Source organism: Opisthorchis viverrini, assembly GCF_000715545.1.
Source record: "Opisthorchis viverrini unplaced genomic scaffold opera_v5_128, whole genome shotgun sequence".
NCBI lineage: Eukaryota > Metazoa > Platyhelminthes > Trematoda > Opisthorchiida > Opisthorchiidae > Opisthorchis > Opisthorchis viverrini.
In genome coordinates, this window is record NW_008751782.1 from 522,801 (window position 1) to 537,748 (window position 14,948).

General features: G+C 46.1%; 1 protein-coding gene across 1 annotated transcript in view; it reads right to left on the reverse strand.

Annotated features, from left to right (window-relative positions):
• Window positions 1–9,595: 9,595 nt before the first annotated feature.
• The window catches only part of T265_06197 (hypothetical protein), a gene marked incomplete at both ends in the record, with an annotated part of 10,625 nt that continues 5,272 nt past the window's right edge, over window positions 9,596–14,948 (reverse strand). The window contains one exon of the mRNA XM_009171405.1: window positions 9,596–10,532. Coding sequence (XP_009169669.1) covers window positions 10,434–10,532 — 99 coding nt within the window. The remainder of the gene's footprint in view (window positions 10,533–14,948) is intronic.

The following is a 14,948-nucleotide window of genomic DNA, read 5'->3' on the forward strand; positions in this document are numbered from 1 at the left end:
GTTGCCTGCTCTCGTGGTGACCATTGCTTCGACAATCAGCTGCTTTCCCTTCTGTGGTGCACAATCCATGTGTCGGTGGCGCACAGACCGGATTCACTCATACAGGATGCTTCACCCAGTTACCAAACCATCACTGAAGGCATCAACTAAGGCATCAGACTTTGAGTAGTGCAGTTTGACGTGACTGGAATGACCGTCCCGAGGTTGACCTCTAACGCCGCACTTTGCACGCTTCTAAAAAAAACTCGAACCACTAGCGCCGTTTTTTCGTCAACCAACCGACTTGTCACAGTCTTCGCGGTTGTACACATTGAGGACAGTAAAGTATTTTGCATGTACCATCGCATGAGGAACCTAGGTGCTAATTTCACCCCCAGTATATGGGTGGGTTACAAACAGGAAGCCGGTCTCCTGTATCTCGCGCACGGCAGTAATTCGGGCAAGCGAGTCAGGTGGTCCGAACAACACTGCCAAACGATTTGTCTAGGGATCTGGCACAGACTTTCTAATCTAACAAGGGGTGCAGACTGTTTGCCACATTTGGCGAAATTTATCCAAGTCGGTCAACAGAACAGTCGACGGTTTCCGCTGGAAACGCACAGCTAGGACGGGACGATGGACAAATAACTGTTATCAGTGCTCTGGCAGGAGGAGAGACTTTTACCCAAAATACAAGTACCCGCAAGTGAGTAGGTCGATAGATCTCGTCAGCTCGCAGCTTCAGGATAGACTGCCCACTGAGCCACAGTGTACTCCAACCATAAACAGAGACGTTTCATGAAAATCAAAAAGAATAGTCTTCATTTCTCGCCCGTTTCAGCAGACCACGAATGAGGTTTCCACTCGTCAAAGACAAGTTGCTAATCATGGTAAAAAATGGTCGAACCCAAAAAATTTTTGAGAGAAATTTAACCACCCGTTGATTCATGTCACTGGGTTGTAAAAGAACCATCGTTATTCAATTTACTGAATAACGTGAAATGTGGGGAGTATACGAACAGTATGGCTTTCATCATGTCCCGTACGCTTAGGACTCTATGACCGATCCTCAAAACCAAAGCATAGGCCAAAGAGGTCATAGGCATGGGCCATAGAAAAGATGTCGACCAACTAATAATTCGCGTCGGAGTTTTAGGCGATAATCTTCAATCTCACCGCCTCAGCACTTTTCGTTAGTGCTGTAGCGTGAGCAGGTAGGCCTTGATTTGGGATGGCACAGTGGTACCAAATGCAGGTTCTGGATAATTTTCCACCCTATACAGTGAGCACACGAGGTCTAGTTGGAAATCTTGAGACTAGTAGCGTTCATACGAATATCAGTTCTTCCAGTGTGTTTACCTTTCGCATCAAAACTAACCTCAAAGGCCAGGACTGGACAGCGATTGAAACTGGGCCCGGATACGATTATTGACCAATATTCTTTTTTGCCGCAATCACAATCTTCCGTTAGTTGCATAAGTAGAACACGTGAGGAGTGAAGTCAAGCTTACATTGTCACTCGAATTTGCCCTAATTTGTCAAACGCGATTGCACACTTGGACAGATGGGCCTTCAGATGAGTCTGCCCTGTCGGTAGACCCAGTATGTGCACAATTTGACAGTTTACCGAAAAATAGCTGACTCCAATCGGCATCGTATCTCTCACGGAAATTATTCCACGTGTCTGATGCTTAGAGCATGATTATTTTTCGGTTGGATGGTAAGTGTAACACTAGGGCTAAATGAACTAAGCGAATGTAGAACACACGTCAGGTTGGAATGCGATATGACACTTCTACGTATGTTGTCCAACATTATTCTGCCCCAATTGGGTGGAGTAGGATGAATTGTTGGTCGGCAAGTGACAAACACCAGGAGCGATCGACTGGCATGAAAACAGTGGACGTGGAACACTTATGAGATCACATCACGGTACCGATTCATTGAGAGAGATTTCTATGATATTTCCTGAACCGATCTCTTCAAAACTTTTGAAGTCACTTTGTCATATGCTGTATCCCATGGGTCAAGCAAAAACTGTCAACACTAATGATCTGCGACAATGATTTGCATCTCTTCAGTAGTTTTGTAAGTAGTCTGAATCGGACTGACGTTTTTGCGACGAAATATGACCTCGGAAGTTCATAATCACACGGCTGTACTAGCTCACTTTAAGATGGCAGTTCACTTTCGAAAATACAACTAACCTAGACTGCAAAGAACAAGTGACCGAATACGAATAATTTAGTTGATTTACTCATTCAGCTGATGAACTCGGCGATCGTCCGTGGTTAACCATCCACTACCATATGGAAAACAATATGAATAAGTGATGACCCTCTCAGTAGGACACCCCACCTGGTCTCTCGGGGTTGACGAACGAGGATGTTTGCGATCCCTACCACCTACTAATAATAGTGACAAATTAAAGCAGATGACTGATTTTTAAGTGTTGGAAAAGGAGCTATGCATTGAAGGCAATAGCTTGGATGCACAAGCGCCATTGAGGGCGCGACTGGGTCACGTCTGACAATGTCTCTTACCATTGACATGGCCCGTCTCGGGGTCCCCATCCAGGAAGACGGCAGTGACCAGCGCAGCTGAGTTTGCTGGTAATGGCTTTCATACTTCGCTGCTGACCACCTCTGACTCTCTTCCACCCTTCACGTGGTTGTGCGAAAAGAGCCCTTCGAGGAATTCGGTCGACTGGCATACGCAACACATGGCCAAGCCAGCGCAACCTATGAAGCGTGATCGGTTCATCTATCGAGGGTGATCCGGTGTTCCCACCCGATTCGGGCAATGCTCCGAAGACATCGATGGTCAAACACTGAAAGTCTTTTGACGTCCTCAGTGCGCAGCGGCCAGGTTTCTGATCCATATAGTAATATAAGGCGCACCGCAGCATTGTAAACTCGACCCTTGACAGAGAAGCTGATGTCACACCTACGCCACACGTGACATAGGTTCACAAAAGCTGCTCTGGCCTTCCCAATCCGGATGGAAATATCATCTTTTGCCAGACACCGGGACTGATGCAGAAGAATTTTAGGGTTCACCTATGGCATCATTCGTGAACCTTGTTATAGTTAACGCATCTCTACATGTGAAAATGAACAGGACAGTCAAATGCCTTTCCTAGGTATTTTATTCGCAAGCAACTCGGATCGTTGTTGCAAATTCCAGTTAGCTCACCGATGGCCTACATGGCATCATCATAACTGACATTAATACACCGGTAATAAATAGTGGCACCTAATTTCAGTACAGTCGTCCGAGAAGAGATTTAACAGAAAAGTGGAAAACAGGAAGGATAGGTTCACAGTGTGAAGAAGTCCTACGTCCCTGTGGAAGACGATCAATGGTAAGGCGCTCCCGTTTTTGGACAGCAATGAAGTAATCATCCGTATTGACCTAGTGTCCTTTGTAAACCTCGCCGGACATAAGCCCAGCGCACAAGGACAGGCGAACTCTAGCTAGGTAGCGTGACCTTAGAATGACAGTAAATGTGCCACTGCGTGCCACATCTTGGAGGGTCTGCAACCACGCGCAAGCAGGATCATGTGGACCGAGTTGGTGCGGAGATCTCACAGAGCTTAGTTTGAGTGAATTATTTCAATCGACGTCGTGATGTCATGGCCTATCCCTCACAAACCTTGGGAAAACAGTGATTCGGGACAGAAAACCGAGTTTCTTCGGGTAGACAGTGGTAAGGCAGTCGTATTTATGACTCAACTACTTTCGCGTGGTACGTTTAGTCTGCCGCGCTATCAATACAGATTCATTATTAAGTACCCTCTGGTCAAAGATAACTAGAAGGTCGGCCCAGCCCTTGAATTTGAGAAAAAGTGTCCTTGTTGGTCAGCCGTATGAGTGCTCAACCACTTGAATTAATGTAACGGAATGATCAACGCACCCCTTAGCAGAACGAATTTCTGCTTGTCAGTCTTGGGCGTAGTAATACAATGGATATCAGCAGCCCTGCTACCATAAGTGTCAGACTTTTATCCTATGAGTGGAAAATTCGGTTTGACTATTTTGTGAACATGAGTGCGATCAAAAATTGGCCCCAATTCTCTGAATCACGTTATTATTCCCCTAGTCGTGGCAAAACAAAAAGACTCCGCTTTACCTTTGAACAACGCTGGGTAAGGTCATTTGATCCAGAAGTTCGATGATGTTTGAAGGCAAAAGGCATATTAATACTTCAGCAACTGATTGGGAAGTTTAAACTCAGGCGGCGGTTCAAAATAAGTGGATCCAAAGGCAAATATAGATAAAGGGATAAAAAACAACTACATTTCTGTTGAAAATAGTCCTACCGAAGATCTAGACGCTGGTTTTTATTACATATTAAACTCCAATATTATCTTCTATTAGTTCACTTGCGGAAGGCCACCGGAGTGATCCTTAGTGAATCAACTGGGACCGAATTCATACCGCACTGGTCCCATGCATTTCTTGACCCTTCCGGTTCCACCATCACTATATTTTAACACAGGCTACGTTGTGATTGTCGCCCAATCGATCTTCAGACCGCACTGTACCCTGAATCCGGGGAAATAAAACGCCTCTCACCAAAGAGTAACACTGACCGTTCTGAGATCCAGTGACTTCCGTGGACGGGCCCGGAAACACAAACAGAGTTCCCGGCATCACGCACAGTTGTGGTTATCTGGTCCAATTCATAGTCGCCGTCCGCTCATTACACGGTGATCTCTGCCGTTTCCCGAACTTGTGGTCCATCAAACTTTTCTATTTGTTAATGGGTTTACCGGAAAAAATCTGTACTGCGTGATGGCGTGATTTGAATCAACTAATGTATCCCAAAACGATCGGTGCTCAAGAACGTCATCTGCAGCTGACGTCGATGTGGTCAATTTGACGTCAAGACCGCTGCCGGAGAGTAAAACGCTTCCCAAATTCAGTGCTGCTGAGAAAAATCTGGTATTCAGCATAAAGCGAAGAAAGATGGGGACTTCATCAGTAGCATGTTTCCGATTATCTGCCCCACAGTATGCAGTAAATAATGCGACCCGGCTGATGTGACCAGTGGACGGTCAACGAGACATGAAAGCATTGCTGTTGACAAAGGTCATAGTCAGCTGTTCTGCTGTCATGATGGGCAAACCTAGACAAGAGTACGATTAGAATTATCACGCGAAGCCTTTGGCTACAAAACCGTGTGAAACTACTCGGGTGATCGAAATTTTTCGGAACACATGGACAGACATGTTCCAACCCGAGACAACAAGACCGCTTGTCAGAAATCCATTTATTGGCCAACCTCCTGGAAGAGATTTTCTGGGTCCTGAATGGTTGCCTTCCGGTAGAGCCCAAAGGATCACTGGAGTACGCAAAGCAGTATGTTACGATAAAGTTCAGTTTTTAGCGATGGAAGCCCATATGGACGGGCTAACACCTCCGGTTTACAAGCTTGTATCCACCGAGCACAAACGATCTTTGATCTGTACTTCGTACCACAAGGTCAGGAAAATCTGTATCACGATAAACTGGTCCAGTTATTCTAGAACATGAAGGCTACCCGGGTTGATACATTGAGCGCAGACGAAAGTTATACGGCACAAAAGAATCGATAATAATGGATTCAAGGAGACCCCTCTATATTGAAATACCTGGTACCGATGACAGCACATCCAGATTTTTGCGAGACAACAAATTTTGCTTTAAAAGACCCCCTTATTGCTGCCCGAATAGGGAAGGTAACTCGCCCCAGGGCATTGCTTCTGCCGTCTATCAGAATACCACATTCAATCCTGTCAACAAGTCGTTGCGTATATCAGTTCGCCTGCAATCGCGGTGAGAAGCGAAGAACTGGTAGAGCTGAGATGGGACAAAAAATATCCGCCTTATCTAATTCTGCGGCTGTTAGGGGATTTCAATCTGTCGCGCACGCAAATGATGCAAAGGTTAAATCTTCAAACCCGAGGCACACAATCGAGACAGCGAATAAGGTTGAGCTGCAACCAACTTTCGAAATCGCCAAGAGATGTGGCCAATCAGATCGAGTCAAATTTATTGAGACGATATTGATAAGTCCGCGCAAGACCCCATGTGTTCAAAATAGCATTAAGTTAGCCTTCAGATTGTGCTGGTTTTGCTGACTGAACTCCTGGGAAAAGACGCTGTCGATGTTTCACATAAGCTGCGTCGTTTGCTATAGTTTCCTAAGATGTGGGTTCAGTTGTAGCATCCTTTTAGTGCCATGTCACCAGATGGAAGCACGAGGGCTGGGATAGTTCCAGGTTACCCGAGCCTAGACAGCGGAAGTCGAGAAGTAGAGGTCGGGTTCGAATCACGAGCCTTCCGGTCAGTAAATTCGCGCCCTAACCACTGAGCTAGCGCACTAGCTTTCCCAATATATCTAGAGATGATGTTGAATCATTGCTCCTTGAAAACTCCAGGTAAGTGACACCAGCAAACCGTTTCCAGCATAAAACAGTTTTTTTCAACTGACTGAGAGCTGTTGGGACTCCATCCTCACCAGTTAAAGTGAATTACAGCGTGATCCTCGGTCCCAAACTATTTTCAGCTGCCAATGATTACCTGTCATGTCATGTCGAAATTGCTGACGGTGTGAAGAATTGCCTCCCCGGAAGAAAGCTTTCCAGACAAGTACTGCGAGTAATTGCTTAGTAAAAGAAGAATAATTTTATCCTTATTTTAATCAAATGCACACCGCTCTTGTAACACACTATGTAATCATGTGTTTTGGCGTTTCTCAAGATGAACCGAAGGGAAGTGAAGTTATCCAGACAGAAACCAACTTTTTCTGTCACTACATACACATCCTATCTTGCCTGTAAATTGAGTTCCGATTTGTTCAAAAAGAGCGAATGAACACGATTTTTCTACACAAAGTGTCCAAACCAGTAGTGTGCAAACTGAGATAAGCGACTGTGGTCATCACGGCGTCATAGTGGAAAACACAGGTATTGGTTGTAGAACAGTTGGCCGCTGATCTGTTTGCCAGGTTGGGCAATTTTTTAGTGAGCACTTCGCCAACTATCACACCGGCCCCAAAAGTGTGCATAATCAATATCATCAACAAAAAACCGGTGATGTTCCCACGACTTGTGACGGAGAAGCAATTTACCAATCTGGAAGAACATATCAACAGCCACCGGATCTACAACCAGTTAACACACCCGAGCTATGAATACTTCGATCTATTGCCAACATGCAGGTAGGAGTGAGTGATCCTCGTAAATCATATGATCTGTGAAATGCATTGAAATTCTTTAACTCAGTCAATAATGATAGTCACGAGATACCGAAAAAATCGGAGTGCTATCGAAATGGACTTGCTTGTATTACACCCCCATATCTCTCAGGTGAGTGCAAACGGACAAACTAATTCACGACGTCACAAAGTGTTCAGCCTTGCGTCAACCGAAAATGGCTATTTAAGTTGGGATAGGCTTATTTCAGTAAAACAGAGAAGTGCTGCAATAATAGCAGCGGATACGCGACCGTTTCTTGTTTTGACAGAAATCCCAACCAAACTGTATCAAGTCCTCGATGGTAAGAACTGATGCTGAATCTAGATGTTTTACAGAAGCCAAGGGAATGTTCCCTTCAAAGAGCCAACTGTACTGGAGAGCACTAAAGTTTTATCAAAACCAGTGAGATTCTCAAAGCTTGGTAACAAGTCACACGTGACATTCTCCAGCCATTCTCGTCACAGGACATCTTTCAGTTTTCAACAACTCCGGTGCATCTGCGCACCGTGGTTACAACTAACACAAACATAAGAAATAGGCATTATGTCCGGCTGAAACAGCTGTGGTCATTCTTAGAGAGTGGCCACTCGTCATTTAATGGAATGATAATCCAGCCGTTTCTGATGCTCCAGCCCCATGAAGACTCAAGCCTCGTGAGATGCAAGGGTCTACGTGTGAGCCTTCGAAACCCAATTAACCAAATTGGATGATGTTCTTACAGAATCCAGTTCCTCTTACCTGGTTGGTCGGCGGCCGGGGGTCTGACAAAGTCTCCTAGATCTGCAACATGAGGTGTGAAAGAGAGGCTACCCGTTCCTCAAAAATTAGGCTAACCTGAATAAACTTTTGGGTCAGAGGATCTCACTACCCTGGCAGTATATCGGTTCACATAGACTCCGGAAGTACACGAATAAACTTACCTACACATTGCCGTCACGGGGTTGTGGCAGTCAAAGAACCGTATTCGTCGCATATAGCCGGGTGAATGAATTATCTTTTGCCTTGTGTCCCACTTAATAATCACTATTCCATAAATCAATCAGACGACCGAAAAACTGACCGATTGGATCACACATTGTTTGTACCTACCACTACGAACCAGATATTCAAACCCACTTCTCCTGTATTAAGGGCAATCCTTGACGTGCTGACCAGTTACCTGCTCCTGGGCGCACCTCACACACTCCACCGATGGACGTTTGCGGCATTTATGAAAGTCCAATAAAAAATACAAGTATAGTAACTAAGCTTAGACACCTTAATTATCTGATCGCCGTCGACTGCGGACTGCAGCGGCGTGGGTAACCAGGACACACACAGATACCTCTCTTATCCATCAAACACCTGTAAACGATCAACTCAGAACCTTCCAAATGTACAAAATGCTTTGAATATTAACCGCCCCTTATTCGTATTGTCCACTTATGTACAAACTAGATAGCAGCAAAGAAGCTTTGTTAAATTTAACGAAACACATTAAAACCTACTGCATAATGTCCCAGGAGTAGAACACCCTGAGGATATCGATCATAATTGAGGATATATGGCAAAGCCGGAGGCGGTATCCGAAACTCGGCTTGTGACGTTCTAAACGAAGTGCGCGGAAAAACAACCGGAGATGAGAACCGTCCCTGTCACTTCTAAACACGAGAGGCTATACTTAACTGGGCCCAGGGTACTAGTCTATGAGACGGTTCGTTAGACGTTAGCTCAGACGAAGATCGTGTATGGATGGTTTGGGGGAGCTGGTACTGGAAAGCTAACGATATGGGACAGGTAAGTACGGCATGAAGCGTGCGAAACCCATTGTAGCTAATATAAAAACTGCAATTTTGGTGATCGTTTATCACAAAACGTGATACCAAATCACTTGCTGAAGACGCACCGCCTCTGTATTCCTGCGCTACGTCTGTACAATTTTGAGCCCTCGGTCTAGCATCCTACCACCTTAACCAATTCTAAAAGGATCTTGTCTCCCTACCACGGTGCTTCCTGCCGATATGCTGAACACGGTCCAAACCCAAGGAAAGTCACCTATCCGGTGATACTTGTGCAATAATTGGCAATGTAATCGAGTTGTGGCGATCGCTGCAAACTAGGATTGTCCAGCCACAACTTTCACTGTTGAGTGCACCGGAACAAGCGCGCGAACATATACGACCAAGTTTAATTGCATCGACAGCCTCCTGTCCTATTTTAGTGAATACATTACCGTATGTTGTACCGTATCATTTATCAATTTCATACATCCATTAGCAGCTGGACCAACCGCAAACGACCCGACAAACGGTCTTGTGGCCGAGTAAGCCTGCAACGCCCGAGAACATAGGTGGCCCACACGACTCATTTAAAGTGGAACACAAACGTTGACGTGTGTGTTCGAACCCGTGTGTATTTATCACTTAGGCGACACAATGCAAATGTAAAAAACAATGAGGGACAAGACGGGTCTGATGTGTACACAGTTAGATATATCAGTCTACGAGACAGCAAGCACGCCCCATTAGAATGGGGGGCAATCACAAAATGAATCCGGAGAGCCAGAAACACGACAATTTCAAGTCCATGACCAACACAGGAAAATGGGGAACCGATCAAAAGCTAGAAGTGATAAGATGAGCGCACCTGATGCCAATTGGTGAGAAGCGAAATGCCGAGGTCAGTTATACCTATGTGTGCTCACGTGATGGGAAAAACACACGGGGGTTGAACTAAACCACCTGGATGAACAAGTACCAAACATAGAGGAACGCATGACGGTGACGCACAGTGACGTTGAAATTCAACAACAAAAACAGCAGATTTATGAACCATTAGAATTGGACAAGACATGGAATGTTGTGGCACTGTCAACCACAAGTGGACCAAACACGCGACCAAATCAAGGTGAATCACACGAAATTAGTGTTCGATGCCAGGAGTGGTAAAAAAACAGACAGATGAGAACAAAAAGGGACGAATGCTCATGGGCGATTTGGACAACAGGTAAGGATAAATCAGTTTTCTGCAATCGTGTGGGCCTGTTTCAAGAATGTGAATGTGTGTGGGTGTGTGGAGGTACTGGAGGAGTTATGCGAGGGCCATTGAAGATAAACAGAGGCACCGTTCTCTCAATGTATCAGGCGAAGACGATGCAGACGCACAATAAGTGCGCACCCAAGTGCACAGCAGATCACGTGTGGAGCTGTCAGGAGGCCCGTCACAAAGGGCCTAACAACAACCACCGCTGCTACCACTGCCACCCGACGAAGCTGGACCATGGGCACCACCCGCGGGATTGTGGTGAGGACCAAGCTTAATTCCATTGGCCTAAAAATAGAAGTAGTACCAGTTCTCAGTCCAACTAAAACTTATTCTAGGGGGAGAACCAAAGAGAAAGTGAGCTACGCTGCAAGAAAGGAAAGGTGTGAATTCGTGTTGCAAGTTGTCGCTTCAAGGTGAAAAGTGACCAATTGTTACGTCATAAAGAGACCAGCACATGTACTGCTACGGTTGTGTTGACAAACAACTGTATTAAAAAAATCACATGTTACAGAAACCCGACCATGAATAGTGAAAGAGACCTATCGCCGTTGTCCGGAAAGGTATCACCACAGAAGTTTACAAGGAGACTTAACTGATCACCGCTGTACAGGTTGTACACCTAGCACTAGCTAGCAATACGTGAATGCCTTGTCTTATGAGTGTTGTGGGTCACCACACCACCTTTTGTGTACACTGTGGGTTTCAACTGCCCAGTTGTTCCCACTTGGATGTGGTAACAGTATGCCACCAGTTGGGCATGCTTATAGCTTTGAAGATACCTCCTCCTCTGCCCCGTCTGCTACTACGCTCTCGGGTCTATACTGGAAACAGAGGGTTCAGGTGGCTGCATGTGACACTACCCGCTGCCCATCATTGTAACAGTCCATTCTGGAAAACAATCCGATCAATCATGGGCACCGACAAACCGCTGACTGCAAGCTTAGCCGAATGGCTCCACTCAACGACACCGTTGAGCCAGAAGCTCCCAGACGTTTTTATTTGCCAATTTCCGTGGTGATGAGCAAAACGAACTGCATATGGCTCCTAATACAGAAAAACAGACATGCACCTTAGGGTCGTAATTAAAGAATCACACAGCGACATCGATCTGGCTGATGAGGCGTCGGTGAAATGCCAAGCGATAGCAAGGAGTACTGCTAAATGTTCACTGTTTCGATTTCTTCCCGTGAGCAGATACTGGATTTGGTCAACTTCGGGTTGCTGAATCCTTGCCCAATCTTCGTACAGGCTGCGATCAGAAAATTGAATCAGACAGAATAGCCAGTCAGATCAACGTAATCGAACCTTTTTGCCCAATCGCTGAGTCTTGGCAAAAAACACGAGTTGAAGTAATATACATACAGGCTATATCATTTGTAATCATATATTTTTGTCATAACTACACTTTAACACAATTCCATAGTAATTTTCTCACATTCAGTGAGAAACATCTGTAACCGAACTCACGTCAAATACTTCGTATGCACCGGCCTTCTGGAGCCGGCAGCGTCAGGGTTAAGTGAACAAAGGTTGTTGATTTTGTGCGTGTAGAGGTAACTGAATAAAAATAGCTGAACGGTCGGTACGGTTCCGATTAAATGGAGCTCACCCAGTTTTCCTTGGCGATGTAGTAACCAAGGCGGGGCACTGCGTACGCAAAATAGCATACAAGTCCACCATTTTAGCTGCGATTATATTACAGAAACACACAGAAAACAAGATTGGTCACCGCGAAATAACAAGACTCTAACGAGGTAAGTAGTGCCCCAAAGCTTTCGGCCGTGCTAAAAAGCGAACTGGAGCGAGATGACCGACGTAAAACTCGGTAATGAAGTGATTCAGTACAATTAGTGAGTGGTTGCTACTCTCACACTTGGCAGCATATTACGGCACAGCAGAGCACAGGCGACGGGACGATCAGTTGGTTCAGGAAACCGGGTAGCCACGCATTGAAACCGACAGATTCGATGCAGGAACGCCACTGACTGTGTAATCGAACAATGTCTACCAGTGTCTCTAACCTTTGGTGAGCTGAGTAACAGGGTCCTCATCCAGGGAACCGGTAGACGTCGACCCCACTGAGTTTGTTGGTTATTGCTTTCATACACCGTTGCCAGGTTCGAGTATCCATCTCTTGCCCGTATCAACTTAGCATAAGGCTGGGCGAAAATAGCTTTGCGAGCCAGACAGTCCGCTGACATTCGGAGTACATGTCCTAAACAGCGTAACCTATGAAGCGTGAGTAACTCGACCATCGTGGGAGAGTTCATTTCCCCCAAAACTATCCGGCGCGGCGCAACATTGCTAATCCAGCGCTCCCAGCAGACCCGATCAATGCTCTGGAGTCATTGATGGTCAAACACTAAGAACCTTCGCCCACCCTCTGCGCGTACAGGACAAATTTTTGAACCATAAAGAAGTGTGGACCACACTGCACGTCACAGACGAACTGTCATCCCACAGATAGCATGGATGTAAAAGGCTAGCGAAAGCCCTCATGACCTTCCCAATTCCGGCAGTAATCTCGTCTCCAGTCAGTCCACTGGAACTTATGCAAGTGTCCATATAAATAAATTCATCTATCACATCGATTCATTGGGATTGTATGGTCTTAAGTCACCGGGCAGAAGTACCTTTGGTTGACTAGAATATATTTGTGGGTTCCGACCACGCGCTCATCCGGAGTCGCTTTCCCTAAGTTTTCCAGGGCCGTGTAAGGTGCGGACAAATCGCTTAGCAACTGAGAAACTGACAGATCCGGATGCTAGAGGAACTTACCAGAATCGTCTTTTAGAGTCTCCAAATACTCCACCATCAGGTGTGAACGCATACTGGGACGAGACTGCCACCTCTTTGCATAGTGCTGGGAATTTCGCCTGTCGCACGGCCCAACCAGACACACTCAAGCACTGGGTATCAGACCGAACGGTGGCACTGCTTAAATCTCGGAGAAATATCCCAGCCTGCCCGGAACATAACTTGATGCTACGAACTATCAGACGTCAAGTAAAGGTGAGCGTGCGAGGTGGATACAGAAAGCCAAAGACATGGAGGAGGCAGCGCAAAGATAGCTGTTTACTGGGATCCAGTACAGTACAGCGCTTTCATCGTTGAGGCTGAGCGTAACTCATAAACCGTGGATACCATGATCCATTGCGTGAGGACAACCAGATACCTTAAGAGCGAAATGTAGAACATCTGAGCTCGTCTTAAGCGTCTTGAGATGCACAACCGAAGTGAGGTCTTGTAGGTGTTTGGGAGACAGCACATACATCGACAGAGAGGGAAAGCAAGGTTTCAGCAGCAGATACGTGTTGTCAAATTTGACAGACAGTGCGGACTCTTTTCAGCAGCGACACGTGTTGTCAAATTTGACAGACAGTGCGGACTCTGAAGGTTGCAACGTGAGTTCAGCAAGCGATTTTGGGTTTATTTTGCTGGACACCAGTTTGCACGCGGAACGATGGCTAGGAGAGCAGCAGATGGGTTCTTGGCAGTGCATCATTAGACGGGTGGGGAGGGTCGATGAACGAAGTACTGCAAAGGCGAGTGCTACTTCCAGATTGCCCAAAGCGAACGGGGTTTGTTCGAGGTACCCCATTGCAGTCTTTCAACTCAAAAGTCTGACCCACAAAGAAGTGGGAGGTGAGGTGTTTTTCTGGGACCCTTCTGGAAGCCAATGGCTCGACAGGCCGCTTGCTTGCAAGGGACTGGCCTACTTGAGTACGCAGTTAGTAAGACAAACAAGTCTTACTCATGATGCTACTGGGCATAGAAGTTTCGTTTTGAATCACATCGGGCTCTTAGTAGGTTCCAAGCGTATTTCGACGGCATAAGGTAATAAGTTGGCGGTTACGGCCAAGAGATGAGTGATCGGAAAAAGCGATTTTTGAGGCCGACATTCCCCAACCCAGCCTCCTCTGAGGAAGACAGAATTGCTGGTTTCATAAATAGGGATGTGCTGGTCGCCTGGATAAAACACTTATTTGCACATCCACTTAACAGCGGACATTATTGTTTTCCTTCCAGACCGTCTTATTTTACGGCTATTCGTAGTACAGGGTTCCACTGCTCATCGATGGTCGATGAGTAACCTGACTAATAATGAATTATGCCCGTAGCGCACCAGAATGAAAAACAGTAACTTTATTCTGCCACCTACGCAAAACGAAAAGGGTACCAATTCGTGGGCTGAGCAAAGAAGCTACGACAATATGCAGTGAGGTAAGCAGTCAACAGCATCGCGATCACTGTCGTTGGTACTTTGTAATGCGAGTCTTGAACAAGGGGTCCTGGCCTCACACGTACCGTGACCGATTAGTGCACGACTGTCGTCTTGTCGTAATCTGACAATCACCTGGTGCGATAAACCTCATCAGGATGCTCCGCTCATAATATAAGGACTGTGGGTGGGTACGATAGTTTTTAAGGCCAGTCATGAAGTCCACAGCAAACACTCCTATTCAAACTCGTAACCTCAGACGCCACAACTATATATCATTCAGCCGTAACACCCTTACGGTGACTAGCTACCATGCTACCTGAAGGAAGCACGAGGAATGGGATACTGCCAGGTTGTCCAAGCCTAGACAGAGGAAATCGAGAGGCAGAGGTCGGATTCGAACCACGGACCTTCCGGTAGGTAAATTTGCGCTCTAACCACTTGAGCCATCTTACCCCCCCCCCCCCAAAAAAAAAAAA